The 15537-nt window shown below is 49.3% G+C and overlaps 1 protein-coding gene across 7 annotated transcripts in view; it reads left to right on the forward strand.

Moving 5' to 3' along the window:
* The first annotated feature begins 375 nt into the window (after positions 1-375).
* The window catches only part of LPIN1 (lipin 1), a 113561-nt gene continuing 98399 nt past the window's right edge, over positions 376-15537 (forward strand). The window contains exon 1 of one of the 7 annotated variants that reach the window (XM_032497049.1): positions 376-692. In XM_032497049.1, the coding sequence (XP_032352940.1) occupies positions 612-692 (81 nt within the window). In that variant the 5' untranslated portion in view covers positions 376-611. The remainder of the gene's footprint in view (positions 693-15537) is intronic. The other 6 variants (XM_032497045.1, XM_032497044.1, XM_032497047.1 and 3 more) reach the window with 6 other exon arrangements.

Here is a 15537-nt window from a genome sequence, read left to right on the forward strand (position 1 = left end):
CTCTTGACTCCCCGGGGGGTGCCTAGGCACAGAGAGAAAGGATTCCCATTGCTTTCGTGGGAACACTGGTGGAATAGAAAGTGAACTGACCACAATCCACACAGCCTTTTTTGCAAGGTTCCCTGCACCCAGCATACTCTGTAATCTCTCAAATCCCCTCTGGGGACAGCCCTCGGTGGATTTGAATCCCAGTTCTGTCCTTTGTTGCTCTGTGATCTTGGGGGCAGTTAGTCAGTCTCTGAGTCTTACAAATTCCTCTGGGCTGGTGAGACCAGAATGGCCAGCTGTCAGCCAGCCGGGGTCACGCCCCCTCACCAGGGTGTCCCTCTCACAAAGTTTAGAGAGACTGGCACCTGGGGGAAATTTCTGCATCCTTCAGGGAACAGGAGGTGTTGTTTTGTTAGCCAGTCCCGGGTGGGAGAGGATTTGCGATTCAACACTCTGCCCTTTGCCTGAGCCTTGTGACTTGGCTGGGCTCCTGGGTGTAAAGAGAAGCCGCCTGCTCCAGGCTCAGTGTCGCCGGCCCAGCGCCGGTGAGGGTGAAATTAACCGCTGTAGGACCCTGCTCTCCCAGCGCCAGGGAGGAGGCGGCCGGCATCCCTTGGCTGGCTATGGAGGAACAGGACCATGCCTGTGGCTCCACCTGGGAACCCCCACAGGACAAGAGCCGCCCGGACTCACCTTGGTCATGGGTAAGGGTCAGGCTGTGGCCACTTGCAAACCGCCACCCCAGCTGAGGTCCCTCAGGTCCTTGAGGATTTGTGCCTTCACACTTCTCCAAATAAGCGATGGAACCAGCTGCTCCCTGGGGGCTCCGGTTATGGAGACTGCATTTATAGAAGAGGGTTTAGGACTTACTCAGGAAGTAAGGCTTTTTTCCTTGCCATGGATGGAAAGTAACGGTGATTGCTTTAATCCTCAAGACGGGGAGCAGGGTTATTTGAGGGCGCCTGCTTGCCAGGCACAGTGCTGGGGACCCTTGCTCTTTTGTGTCTGCACGCGGGTGAGGAGGGGAGGCTCCGAGTGTTGAAGTTACTGGATCAACACAGTCATTTGTCTCAGAGACTGTGATGTGTGTGCTGCAGCCTCCACTGGACTCCAGAACCAGTGGCCACACCGTCCTTTCTTTCTTAAGTCTCATCCTGGATGCCAGGGCTTTGTTCAATAGTAGTTATTTTCACTTCAAGCCTCAAAGCAAGAGTAGAAGGTGTTCAGATAATTCCAAGTAGAATTGGGTACCGAGGATGGAGCCTGGGCTAGAATTCAAGGCTCACTCTTTCTTCCAAAGGCTGGGGTTCGGCTGCAGTGAAGATAATGTGTTAAACCCCACCCCAGATGGTGTCTGGGACACATCTGATGTTCCTCCTCTGGTCCTCAGCTGCAGAGGCTGGGCTGGCACTGGAGGGACCATGTGCCCCGGAAGCAGAGAGAGGGAGCATCCTTCAGGAAGAGGGTGAAGGGTGTGGCACACACGGGGCAGACACAGCCTCCTGGCTGCTGGTTCCCTGAGGCACCTGTCACCTATCACTTCAGTTACGTCCGCCCTCAGGCTCCTTTCCTTGCAGGGGCAAGAGACCTTGCTGTTGTTTGTCTTGTTGGCGCTCAGGCTGAAATGCAGGTGGGGCTCAGGCTGAAATGCAGTGGAGGAGAGAGAAGGGGCGTCTGGATTCTGCTCCCGCCTCTGCCATCATTGGCGGCTTGGCACTTTGGGTGGGTATTTCCTGAGTGGACGGATGCAGAAGAGGCTCATCAATGAGCCTCTGTCTACAGGCTGAGGGCAGGAATGGGACCTCCCTCAGCAGTGCTGTGCCAATCAACGGTACCCCCACCCTGATTAAACAGATGGTTTTGTGGTTTATTGGGGATTAAGAGAGCTGTGTCTTGTTTCCACTCCTGGACTGTCTTAAACAGAGCAGCCCTGAGCTGACTGAGAAACGCTCCTCCTCTCCTGAGTAGGCAGCGCTGGGCACTCCTAAAGCTCTCCCACGTCCGCTACAGGGACTGAGTCTCCGTGGCCCTGGGATGCCCGTCTTATCCTCGTGGCATCTCTCTTGTACAGCCCAGGTGACACTGTCATTCCCATGTGACAGCTGAGGAAACTGAGGCTTTGAAGTTGGGACTTGCCCACCGTGGCTCAGGAGGCCGGTGGAGGATCTGGAGACGGGATGCCAGGCCAGCCCGTCTGTCACCCCAGGCACCCTGCTGATGCTGTCATCCGAGGAATCACTGGCAATATCTGTTTCCTGCTTATATTTTTGGATTATTCATTATTTTTCCTGATTATAAAAGCATGTTTATTATGGAAGATCTAGATTGTACAGCAAAGTGGAAATAAGATAGAAAAACGCCAATCATCCCACTGCTTGGGAGCCTGGGAACTTTGTAAACAGAGATCATGCTTTATTTCCCTGAAGGCTCATTATAATCAAGCCCCACAGAAAGAATTTCATATCCTCTGGTCCCTTTTCATTTCAACCCCTACACTGCCCTGTGTGCTTGATTCCAAAATCCTCAAAGGCCCCTCTGCTGTCCCACTGTGGCCTGGATACCCCACTGCATGGCGCCTGTGACTCTCCTCCCTGCGGGAGGCAGGGTCCCTGGCAGGAGAGGGGACGGGCAGTGGGGAGGGGGGTTACTGGACTCTGGCGCTGCCACGCTGGCTCTTGCTGGGTGTCCACCCCCGGGCACAGAGTCTGAAGGGGCCCAGGAGCTTGGGCTTGACTCAGGCTTGTGCCCATGTCTGGAAGAATCTGATCTGCTGTGCTGAAGGGTGGCTGCAGGGCAGGGATTCAGGGAGCCTAATCAGGCTCCAGTGAGGGAGCTGGCCTCCTTCCGCTACCGGGGGCTGAGTCTAGTCCTTGAAGAACAGAGGAGGGCCAGGTCCAGAGTCGGGCATCTGCAAAGCAGGACTGGAACACAAGGCAGGAAATTGAGGCGGACGACCAGATGGACCGACTGCCATGCAGGAAAGCTGAAGAGGACGCTGCAAGGGAGCTGGCCACGCAGGACGGAAGAGGCAGGAACTGCAGCTGCCGTGGCTGGGAGCCCGGGCTGGGCCGGCTGCTTCTGGGAAGGGTAAAAGTGGCTCAGCCATCGTGGGGGACTTTCACGCCTGGGGCTGGAAAAGGGCAGCTGGCACATCGTGAGCCCTTGGAGGCACCTGTTAAGTTGGCACCAGCTCCCTGCAGCATTGGCCACCACCATTCCCAGAGACTGTGAGCTTGGTCCCCGGGCCCTGAGTGTGTGCAGAGCCCCATGGGGTGCAGAGATGGGTGAGACAGTGAGACTTGGTTCCTACCTGCAGGAGGTCACGTCAGAATATGAGTGGGTGAGCCTGCACCCAGCCAGGTGCCAAGTTCACAGGACATAGATGAGGAGGAATTCCTACTGGCAAGGCCAGGGAGGGAGTCTCTGAGAAGCTGGCATTGGAGCCAGGCCTTGGAGAAGGGTAGGATTTCAATAAACAGAGCACATGGGGGCGGAACCTTCTAGGTCAAGGGTTCAACCTAAAAGAAGGCTGGGCTTTGAGAGTACAGGGCGTTCCCCAAAGCTAAGTCTGCAGGATTTGTTCCTCGGGCCATTTGGGATTTTATTTCTCCTTAGTTGGGCGTGCTCGGTGACATTCATTTTGGTCACGCACTCAGCCTGTGAATTGAGAGCCAGCAGTCACGGGCCAAATATGTGGGACCCAATGTGAATCTGAGGGTGCAGGGCAGGGGCCGTGGGGCCTGGGCTCAAGACCTAGTTTTACCAGTTACAAGTTCTGATGAACTGGGGCCTTAGTTTTCTCATCTGTAAAATGGGGCGTAATAATATAATACTTACAGGTGCTTGGTAAATGGTAATTATTATTAATAATAGGACTAAACATGAAAAAAAAAAGATAGCTTGTTACAGGTTGGACTGTAAACATCATAGTGAAGAGAAATTAAATCACTCACACTTGGACCTTTGGTCTTAGCACTGTAAGGAGGAAATGTACAAATATAGACCTCTGTGTCCCCTGATGTAGAGAATTCTGAGTGAGCTGTCCAGACATTTTGGCTCAGCATTCAAGGCCTCTCAAAAGCTGGCCTCACCTTCCTTCGCTTGGCTCTGTTCTCTTTCTTCAGAGGCACTGAGCTTGTCGTGTTAGCTGGGTCTCCAGGGAGGTGACCATCTGGACCCCAGACTCATCCCGCCACCTCCAGCCCCTGTAGACTCATGCAGGGGCTTCAATGTGGGCCCCAACTGCCCAGAACAGATGTTTGCCACCTAAACTCCTTTGGCATTGCTGACCAGAGGCCTGGACAGGAGCCAGACGACACCCTCCTGGATACTTTTCTTCAGGGAGCCCTGGGGCCCGTACCCCTGACCATAGTCGGGGCATAGAAGGACAGCCTCAAGGAAAGGGTCCATTTTCCCCAGAGCCACAGCTGACTTGAAATGCCTGTTTGCTCATCTGGTCCAGGGAGGGCTCCCAAGAGGCTACTGCCTGGGGTAGGCCTGAAACCAACAGCCCTGGGGGGAGGGGGGAGGCAGAGAGAAAAACTAGGAAGCAACCGCCACAGGCCCTCCCTCTGTGGGAAGCAGAGCTTTTGGTTCTTTGCTCCTCTCAGCTTCGTGGGCCCATCCAACCATCCAGTACCACTCCCCCACCGCAGCCCCCGCCTCAACCTCGGGGGAAGTCTGAGGGAGGCCTGGAGCTCCCCCTAGAGACGGCACTCTGCCACTACAAATAGGAAAACCACCACACCCTCGGAACATAACCGTGTTCCCAGTGGGACTTCTACAAGGGACAAAGAGTTAGATGAACACAGAGGCTCAATGGTGCAAGGTCAGTGATTACCCGGTCCTGCTTGAATTTCTCGCCATTACATTTGTTTGTGATTGAACTCCTTGCAGCAAACTGTTGTTGGAATACATTTTGCATCTTGCACAGAGGCAGATGCTCTTCCTTCTTTCTCAGCTAATCACAGTCCTACTCATCCTTTAAGAGCCAGTTCAAACACCACCATCTCTGTAAAATGTCACTTACTGTTTGAGGTTGGGGGCCTCCATCCTCGTGTTAAGTAACATCTTAATTTTCTTTGCTTCATGTTCTGTGTGTTTTGATCTTGTTTCCCTTTATGAAATTCACGTGTGGGGGACACTACTTTTAAATTTTGACTCTAGATAGCACCCTCCCTCACTGCCTGTTCTAGTTCTTATTTACAGCCTCTTCTCTCCCGTTGAGCTGTGTGCTCCCAAGGGCTGCAAGGCTGTCTCCATCTTGATGTCGCCCGCAGCACCCAACACAGCTGCATTTGCCTGGGTCGGTCAGGGTTACACCTATTGTCTTGATGTAATTATTTGCAGCACCCCCTTTTGCTCTGGAATGGGACAGTCCCTCTACCTGGCACACACCTGTAAGGCTATGGAGCCATCCCCTCACCCACAGCTGGTTCCCAAAGGTCTTTTCTCACTGCCACTTAGAGATCCTAGTCATCTCCCCACCCTTCCAGTCAGGGCTAGAGAAGGGGTACAGGGCTTTGTATGGTAGCCATGTGTTCACGCAAAGATTAGAATCTAACGTTAGTGCAAGAGGCAGAAATTGTGTGTGGTCAAATTCCCTGAGGATGTTGGTCCCTGCAGACTCCATTCCTTGGCACGTTAGCAGTAACACTAAGGGACTACATGAAATAGATTCTCTGTTGGGGCTCAAGGCCCAGCTCTCCTGCTTGCTAGCTGGTGATTGACCTTTTGTAGACTCATTTCCTTGTCTGCGAAAGGGATTTTGTGAGGACTCAATGAGTTAAAGCCATAAAACACTTAGTATGCATGTAACGAGTGTTGGCTCTTATTAAACCCAACATAGGTTCGGTTTCCCACAGCCTTAGAGCGGATTTCCATTCCTCCTGTTAAGCCTCGCACGACTGGCCTTTTTGGCAGGTTGTGACCTCTCTCCTTGAACACTGTACTCACGTGATGTGAGATGTTCACCTCAAAAGTCCTCCTGGGAAGTGAGGCAGTGACGAAACAGCAGATATACAGCTGGTCTCCCCAGATCTCTCTGGGATTACTCTCTGGAAAACGGCAAAGGAAATTGCCATGTACGGCTGAAATTATTATTATTTTTAAAATTTTATTTTTTATTGAAATGTAGTTGATTTACAATGTTATTTTCAGGTGTACAGCAAAGCGGTTCAGTTGTACATATACACACATTTTTTTTTCAAATTCTTTTCCATTATAGCTTATTACAAGAAATAGAATATAGTTCCCCGTGCTATACAGCAGGTCCTTCTTATTTATCTATTTTATATCTAGTAGTGTGTGTCTGTTAATACCAAACTCCTAATTTATCCCTCCATTATTATTTTTTGTTCTCTCTCTCTGTATTTTGCCAAGAATATACATAACTGAATGCATTTAAATTAAAAGTATGTATATAATGAGGGCTCCCCTCTTTGCCAAAATTTTTTTTTTTTTTTGCACATGTATATGTGCTATTGAGAAGCAAAATGCTGAGGTGCCCTAGACATGTAGACCCAGGGTCTCGAAACCAGGGCTGCCGGCAGAGCTTTCAAATGACTAGGTGTCTGAACCTTGGACAAGGTCACTTCTCTGAGAGACTCAGTTTCTCTGCCTGGTGCTCAGAGGCTCAGATGAGTTCTGTGAGTCGAAGCCCTTTGAAGACTGTGGGGCTCCGGACAGTTGCAGGTATCCGCTCCGCCTGCTCGCGGCCCTGTGGGGCTGCACACGGTCCCGAATGGAAACGACAGCCAGCGAGCCAAGAGCTACGTGAGACGACATATACCCAGTAACATGCATCGTGTCCAATTTGGTGTCCTCCTGTTTTAAAATGCCAAATTACGCGGCAGAGAGCTGGGCGGACTAGTTATGCTTCCGACGGTGAGGTCTGGGCCTGCGCACTGCTGGGTCCAGAGGTCGAAGCCCTTGGAGTGAGGCTGCTCAGGAAATCAGTTATGTTGGCCATGGGCCTGGAGCTGAACTTAAGGGCTGGGACAAGGGGGCTGAGAAGGAGGAAGGAGAAAACAAGAGGTCTGTACCAGCTCTCGATTTGGAGAGTCAAGGGCGTGCACTTCCGCCTCTCGCCCCGCCCCTCTCGCCCCGCCCCTCTCGCCCCTGCAGAGGGAAGAAGGAGGGGGTAGGGTGTCCACTGCACCTGAGCTGCCCATCACTCCCCCTACCTCCATGAGGTTACTCTTGGCCTCTCTGATCCTCGGGTTCTTCATCTTTCCAATGGGGACTAATATATTGCCTTTGCCAGCTTATCGTCAGGGTAAGTGAGGCGACGTTTATAGGGTCTTATTTTGTTTTTCTCTTAGCAGCTGCATGAAAATGTAGTCAAAGGAGCTGTGGAAAAAGTATAAATTCACTGAAAATTCAGCATGAACTGTAAAGTTTGTGAACCACATGGAGGTGTCACGCTGGCTTTCACTAACCCGAGAGGTGGCCTGGATCCGAGCCGGCTTCTAGAGCTGGGACCCCACCATTTTCCAGCACCAAGAGTGATCTGGACATGAGCAGGTGCATCTGGGGAGCAAGGGCCAGCCAGGGGCACGTGGCTGTCTTGTCTTTTTTTTTCAAGGAAGAACTCTCGTGACGCAGAGCTTGAGCGCCGGGAGGTGTTGCGGATGAGCAGGTGATGGTGCCAAAGGTTTCACTGATGCACAGTGAAAAAACAGAACAGGACAGCGTTGTGTGGTGTAGGTGTTGATGTGACCTTTTCTTGGGAAAGATTGCTATTTATCCTGAGAGAATGCATTTCCCACTTTTAAAAAATTTTTATTTATTTATTTAGTTAGTTTTTGTATTAGTTTAGTTGGGGGGAGGCAATTAAGTTTTGGGGGTTTTGTTTGTTTGTTTGTTTTGTTTTTTAATGGAAGTACTGGGGATCGAACTCAGGACCTGGTGCATGCTAAGCATACACTCTACCACTGACCTATACCCTACCCCCTCACTTTACATTATGAGATGATTATTATAGTAGATGATACTTTCCTTCCTTCCTTCCTTGCTTCCTTGCTTCTTTTTTAAGATAAAAAGTTGACAACTCTATGTCAGTCATCACCCACGTTCCCCAGAACAAAAATAATAACAGATGACTGTCTTTTATGCATTTATTCATTCTAGTAGTAAATATTCATTAGGCTTCTACCATTTGGCAGGTATCCTTCTGGGCACTGGAGATGAAGCAGCAGATAACACGGACAAATAACCCTGCCCTCCTGGAATTTACATTCCTGGAGGAGGAAAGAATAAGCAAATAAAAAGTAAAACATGTGCCCGGTGGAGGGTGGGTGACGGAGAAAAATAAAGCCAGGGGAGGGTGAAGGGAGCACAAGATGGGAGGATGATGTGGTTTTAAGTGGAGAGGTCAGCGCAGGTCTCTCTGAGAAGGGGACGTTTGAGCAAAAACTTGAAGGAGGTGAGGGAGTGCACGGGGGGCTCAGCAGGGTTCAGGCCCTGAAGCTGAAGGCTCTCAGCAAGTTTGAGAAACAGCAAGACACAGAGTGTGGTTGGAGCTGAGACAAGAGGAAGAGTAGGAGTTCATGTCAGAGAGCAAGGCAGGGGTGGAGACTGGCCGAACATCCTAGCCATTGGCTTTGACTCTGAGGGAGACAGGAAGTCATGGGGGCGTGTGGGGCAGTTCAGAAGCAGGGGGACCAGCTGGGAGTTGGTTGCAATAATCCTACTGGGAGATGAAGGTAGTTGGCACCAGGGTGGTTGCAATGAAGGGGCTGAGAAACTTCTGGAGTTGGATAGTTGAGGCTGGAATCTGGAGAGAGGTCTAGACTAAAAATGCGACTTCAGTCCCTGAAATACAGGGTTTCAGAAGCCCAGATCTGGTGCAACCCCTCATTTTACAGATGGGGAGACTGAGCCCCCCAGAGAGCACTAGGCGTGTTTTGGAGGCATGTGTATAAGGAGTTAGGACTAAAGCTCTAGTTTGCTGACCTCTCATGCAGGAAATGCATGTAAATTCCAATATCACTTGAAACTTCTCTTTGCATTTGGGTTTGGAGTACACTTGGAGCACACTGCCTTTTATTGTGGTTATTATTCCAAGGCTGGTCCCTGGCACACAGCACGTGCTTGGCCTTTGTTGAAAGAACAGGTAAATGAACAAAGTGACAAAGGGAGCACACCCAGGTCTTTATCACTTGAGGACGAGCTTTGGCCTGGTCTGGTCTTCACTGGGGCTCCCCGACCCCACTCCTGGCACTTACCATCTGATCGTCCGCAGCACTGCCCAGTGTCCGTGGGATGTGCTCCAGGAGGGAGGAACCAGAATGTCGGTTGGCCCCAGAAGCAATTTAGAGATGGCTCTGTAGTTAGGCTCAAGAGGGAAACAGGAGACAAAGACCAGAATACCAGGATGGAAAAAGACTCTGGGGAAGGGGACGGCTGGTAGGAAAGGGTGGTGCCAGAGAATCCGGCCCGAGTGAGTTACTCTGGAATGCCTGAGGTTGGTGTGTATTGGCTGTGGGACAGAAGCTGTGGTGTGTTCTGTGGGTGAGCTGGTTTAAAGGCACGGGATGGGCCATCTGGCATGGTGAGCTGAGCGGATGCTCACCAGTAAGGTCACACCCATCCCACGTGAGTGATCTCGAGGAAGCCTGTGCCTGAGACTCCAGTGGGGTCGGACACTATCTCCTGTTCTTGTCTCCCCTGTGTGAGGAACCGTAAATACATTCCTCGCAGGGTGTGTGGTTGGAATGTGGTCTATGGTGATGAATCGATGTAGGTCCTTCTGTCGGACCAGAGCCCTGTGCCTCGTCTCCGCCCTCTGCCCTGGCTGCCCCGGGGGCTGGGCTTAGCTGAGTGCCCAACTGCTGGATTATCCTGAGTCCTGATGGCAGGAATAGTTCTCTCCACTTCCTCCCCTCACCCTAATTCCTGCTCCATTTCATGGCTTTTGATCTATTTTTTGAACAGTTCAATTACTTGGCTCTTTTTTTTTTTTCTAAGCTGCTTAAGATCCTTTTGGGATTGATTAAAGGATCTAAGCAAATCATAATCAAAAGTTGGGAATAAAAATACCTAATGTCCTCTTTACTGAGGCAGGATTGACAGGAAAGCAGGACATTATGGGAACGTGACGTTCCTGGTTTCAGTCTGTAGTCTGTAGGGAGGGGCTGAAGAATGTGACCTCTCCTGCAGCAGGGACAGCAGTGAGGGACAGGGGACATGCTTCTGAACTTTTGAAGAATTGTTATCAGGTGAAGGGAAGGAGCTCTGGAGAGGAGACTTGTGTTCAGTAGGAGAGGACCATAGCGAGGTTGCATGATCTGGATGTCTGGGTTCTAGGCTCATGGTGTGGTGTTGAGCAGGTCTGCTGTCACTTTGGAGGGGTGACCGCTCCCCTCCAGGCCTGTCTGCAGACCACATGAGGCTCTGTCTGTGCAGCCACAGGTGTGGAAGTGCCCACTCTACATGGCTAAGTTCACTGTTACTCCTGGAGGATGTGACACTTGAGACAAGCCTTGTCAGGCGCCTTTGCAACATGAGGGCACGGTGGGGCTGCTGGGTAGGGTCTGTAGGTGGCGGTCCCCATGGAGTGCTGGCTCAGGGGCACCTGGGGACAGAAATCCAACCTGCGCTCTGCTCACCAAGCCTACGGGCTCTGGGACTGAGGGTGGCTGGGACAGTGGGGAGGAAGGGGCACCTTTTTGAAATCTGTTCATCCAGAGGGGTCCAGCTGTGGTCCAGGGAGTTGCATCTGATCGCAGTTTTCAGCACCTGCATTTTCCAATGCAGAACCCTTGCTATCAGTGAAAATATCTGCAGACCCCTCCCTATAGGTGAAGTCAAAATGGGACAACGTTCGACATGCAAAGATGGCGAATTCGGTGCCCTCCCTTCTCAAGCTCCCACATCCACCACCTCCTCATCAACCTGCCATCTCTCTCTCCTAAGTCACCCCAGGGCTCCAGGCCGCATAGTTTGGGCCCCGTGGAGGAGGTAACCTCCTGTGGGCTGTCCAGGTCAACTACTCTGGAATCACAGTCTGGAATTCTTTTTAAAGCAAAACAGACTAATAGTCTCCAGACTTGGGATTGGTGGGATGAGGCTTTCTGTGTGGCCATGGCTGGAGGACCCTTTTTCCATGCCCTGTTACATCCATCAGGCTCTGCTTGCCCCTGGTTTACTCCGTAAAAGTGCAGCCCTTCCCAGAGAGGATCTGTTGTCATTCCAGCCCTGGTGTCCTGGACCAGAAATGCCCTCTAGAGGGCGCTGTCACACCAGGACCCAGGATAGGGCACACCTGGGCAGGGCCCACGCCTCTCTGCTTCATGCAAGGGCGGAGGGCAAAAGAAAAATAAGTTAATATGTCAAACGTTTTAGCCAGTGATTAGAGTTAGGTGGAAATTCTTGAGCAGATTATTTTTATTCAGGGTGATTTGAACTTCAAAGCAGTTCAAAATAAAGGAAATAGGGACTTGACTCATTGGTGTCCTCCCCTGATGTGACCTGGGCAGAAGCTGAGTTTATTAATAGCCATTTGATAGACACTTTGCCACGCAGTTAAAGGTGGAGCAAGATGGGATCAAGTTCCTGGGTTTTATCCAGTTAGAAATGCCCATCGGGTGAGAGGTCACCAGATGGAAAGAGAAAGGACAGAAAGTCTGACATGCTGAACATTCAGCAGCCACTCAGTTGATACACAGAGGAGCTTAGAGCGATTACTTAACTGGCCTGAGGTCTCATAACTAGCAGTGAAACCCTAATTCCAGTGCAGGCCTCCTGCTTCTAAAGGTCTGCTCTCTCCCCTGGCAATGCTGCCTTTGTGCTTTTCTCTGGAAGCATCTACAGGAGTGAGCTCTAACTTTCATGGGAGCCAGTCACCCAGCAGCGTGTCTCTGCTTGGCCCTGATGCTTGGGGTTAGAGATCTGGTTCTCCAGCAGGGATTATTTTACTTGAGTGATGGTCATTTTCCAGCTGACCCTGGTGCTCGGCACCTCTTCCTGGGGTCATGTTGGGATAGGGGGTGGGGGGAGCAGAAGAGACACTGATTCTCCATGGGTCCTGCCCTTGGGAAAGTCTTTGGATGAAAGAACACTTAATGCTCTATGGGTTTCCCGAATGTTGGCTGGGAAGGGGCCTTGCTGGCTGGTTATCTGATCTAGTCTCCACTCACAGCTGGCCTCGTGGCGTCCTATAGACGCTCTCAGTCCTGGACATCAGACTCACTTACACAGCTTCCAGATAATACAGAATCAGAGTCTGTGGGCTTGGGCCCCACGCATCTCTGTTTTCTTAGAAGCTTCACTGGTGGTCTGTGCTCAGGGACGAAAACGCAATTCTAGTCATGCTGGGCTCTCAAGTTTTCCCCAAAGCCACCCCCACTCCCATGCCCTTGCCCCCCTATTCACGAAGCTCCCTCCCCACCTCTTTGTCCAGCAAGCTCCAGCTTGCTCTTCAAGGCCCAATTCCTGGGCCACTTTCCTAGTGAGCTGTCTTGTCTGCCCTTGGAGAGCACATGAATTCCGCCTGCCTCTGGCGCCCGCCATCCTCGGTACCATCAGTCTAGCGCTTCCTTCATTGCATTGATTTGTTCTGCAGCCTTGTTCCCCTGCTGGATGGTGAACTTCTTGAGGACAGAAACTGTGCCCTGTGCGTCTTTGGTTCCCTAGCGCCTGACAGGATCTGGGAGAGAGAAGCAGCTCCGGGAACAAAAGTGGGAGGTTGAACAGCTCCAACTGCAGGCTGGGAAACAAAATTCACTTTTTTCTGATGTCAGCTCTGATCCTAGCTGGACCCGCTGGTGCCACCCGGAATTAGTCTTGTATGTATATTTAATAAAATATATATTTTTAACCCTTGAACAGGACAGGTTTGAACTCTGTGGGTCCGCTTAATCCGAACATTTTTTTCACTGAGTACATACTCCAGTACCACACCGTCGTCGAGGGGTGACTCTGTGGATGCAGGACCACTGATGCGCAAAGCCAGCGACAAAGTTATATGTGGATTTTTGACTGCAGGGCAGTCGGTGCCCCTAACCCCTTGAACCCCTTGTTCAAGGCTCAGCTGTATTAATAAAATAAATAAATTTAATAAAGATAAATAAAAGTATATTTATCAAAATATTAAATATATACATTATTTAATTATGAATGTATTTAATATATTTACATATTAAATATATAGATTTAAGTATAATAAATACATACACATATGATATATAATATTTATAGATATTATGTATAATATTTTATGTATTACTTATATATGTTATATATATATTTTTAAAGTGTGTCCTTCCAGGGTATTCAGGCAGTGTTCATGACCTTACCACTTCTTTTCTTCTCCAGACTAAATATGCTCAGCTCCTTCCTCCAGCTCTTTGCTGTGAGGCAGGACTTCTGGTTCTGCTGACATCTGCTTATATTCTTTGGGAAGGCTCTAGTTGTTTAGTGTCCTTCTTGAAGTTTTATCTGACCAGCACAGGGCACAGTGGCGCCTGGCTTCCTTGTTCTAGGTCTCGTGGATCTCTTACTAGTTTCTAAGACCGAAGCACTCAGCGTTAACTGCTGACGGCTAAGCCAACTAGTAGTCCCCACACTTGACTTTTTGAGTCTTAGTATATCTGTCTTGCATGTCATTTCACTGGATTTAGGCCTGACAGAGCCCTTTGGGGCTTTAATTCTGTTATCCAATGTACTGATTTTGTTGCATCTGAAAATCTGACTTGCTTTGCGTTCCTTTCCTGGCTTCTATTGGATTGACAATTGAAAAAGTATTTTTTTCCATCTGATTTTCTGTTTTTCTTTAGCAGATTCCATGACTCAAGGTTGAATTCCCATTCTTTTAGTGGTTCTCCTTAATTTCTAGACATACCCACTGAACTGTTGTCTAAGGCAATGTAAAATTATTTGTAATTTCTATACTCCTGCCAGTCATCACTCGGACATTAGCCCAGTCTAGGCTGATGGCTGTTTTCCCTTTGTACTTAAAGAAAACTAGTCTTACACAATGTGTGTAGAGTTATTTTTATTTGCCCTTCTTAATGCTCAGGGTCTACTCTCACCACTCATGATTTACATCAATTTTGGAAAATTTTCAGACAGCTCTTCAAAAGCTTCTTCTCTGGGATTTCCTTAATTCTCTTTTCTGGAACAGTTATTAGACATAAAATTTAGCTTCTCAGGCATCCTCCAGGTCTCCTACCTGCTCTTCTATGTCTTTCTTCATCGCTTTGACTTGCTGTGCTGGTTGAACTCTTCCGTACTACATTCCACTTCGTTCATTCTCTCTTCTATTGCATCTTGTTAGATTTTATCCACTCTCTTGAGTTTATCTTTGTTTTAGTTTCAGTGACTATATATTTCATTTCCAAAGCTTCTAATTGGTTCTTTTCCCCAGTTGCTAGCTGTTGTTTAAACTTTGTATCTTTCTGTTTCATAATTTCTCTTTTTAGTGGAAGTTATTCCTTAATCTATATTTTTAAGCATCTTAATTATATTTCTTTAGAATAATTGTCAGGCTGTTCAGTGAAATGACATTGAAGTGAATTCATATTCCAAATGTTTATTTCTCTTGCCGTCTTTATTAGCATTGCATGTCTTCATACGTGTAAGAAATTTTGCTTTGGAGATCATTTTGAATGAACGTGTGTTGTTGTTTTTTCTTTACTCTAATACACATTCCCCTTCCCCCTCCAGTCCTTTGTTCACCAACATTAAGGCTGAAAGATTTAAGAGACGCACCCAAGTCTAGTTGCCTCCCCAGGTCCCTGGAGCACGGTCCAGAGCGAGGCCTTAAAAGGGCAACCACAGGGCTCCTTTCTTGTAGAGATACTGGGGATTTTTTGACACAGACTTGAGTGAGACAGCGCCTCAGTGTGATTTCTGTTTGAAAGGTTGTGTCATTGTTCCCTCACCTAACCTTATCCCCAAGCAGTAGGGCTGGAGAAAGTTTTGAGTCTCTTTTGGCCGGCAATGGAAACCCCTTCTCAAGACAGGCTTCAGTGTGGAGCCTGGCCCCTGTGCCCCACCTCACCTGCCCACAGGTGCTGGTCACACCCTCTGCTTCTAGACCAGAGCCTCTTGGACCGTGGCCTTACAAGTCTGATCTATCTCTGGTTCATGAAACATTTCCCTCGTTTGTGAGCCTCACTATGGCATTTTGTTTTGTCCTTTTATATACTGAGTTTGGATTAGAGGGGGCCATTCAAAATACAAATGCATTACAGCATCTTGACCCTAAGTCACACACGGGCTTTCTACCCCAAGTCGATGTTAATAAAATGCTTAAGAAGGAGAGAACAAGAACAGAGCCAGAGGCATGAGATTTGAGGCCTCGTCTAAGCTGATTTTCTTGTCCTTCAGGAATGTTAGTTGAACCAGCTGTACTTACTACATTACCCAGCCCAAGTGATGCAACACGTCTTTTAGGGCATGCTGAAAGATTTTATCAGATGCCTTGTTCAGACCTGTAATACCCTGTGTGTGTGTGTGTGTGTGTGTGTGTATGACATGCCCCTGCTCTGCCACCCTAACTATTCTATGAAAAAAAAAAAAGCATTTTCTTTGCCAGGCTTGTTC

The sequence above is a fragment of the Camelus ferus genome, chromosome 15 (genome assembly GCF_009834535.1).
Source record: "Camelus ferus isolate YT-003-E chromosome 15, BCGSAC_Cfer_1.0, whole genome shotgun sequence".
Classification (NCBI taxonomy): domain Eukaryota; kingdom Metazoa; phylum Chordata; class Mammalia; order Artiodactyla; family Camelidae; genus Camelus; species Camelus ferus.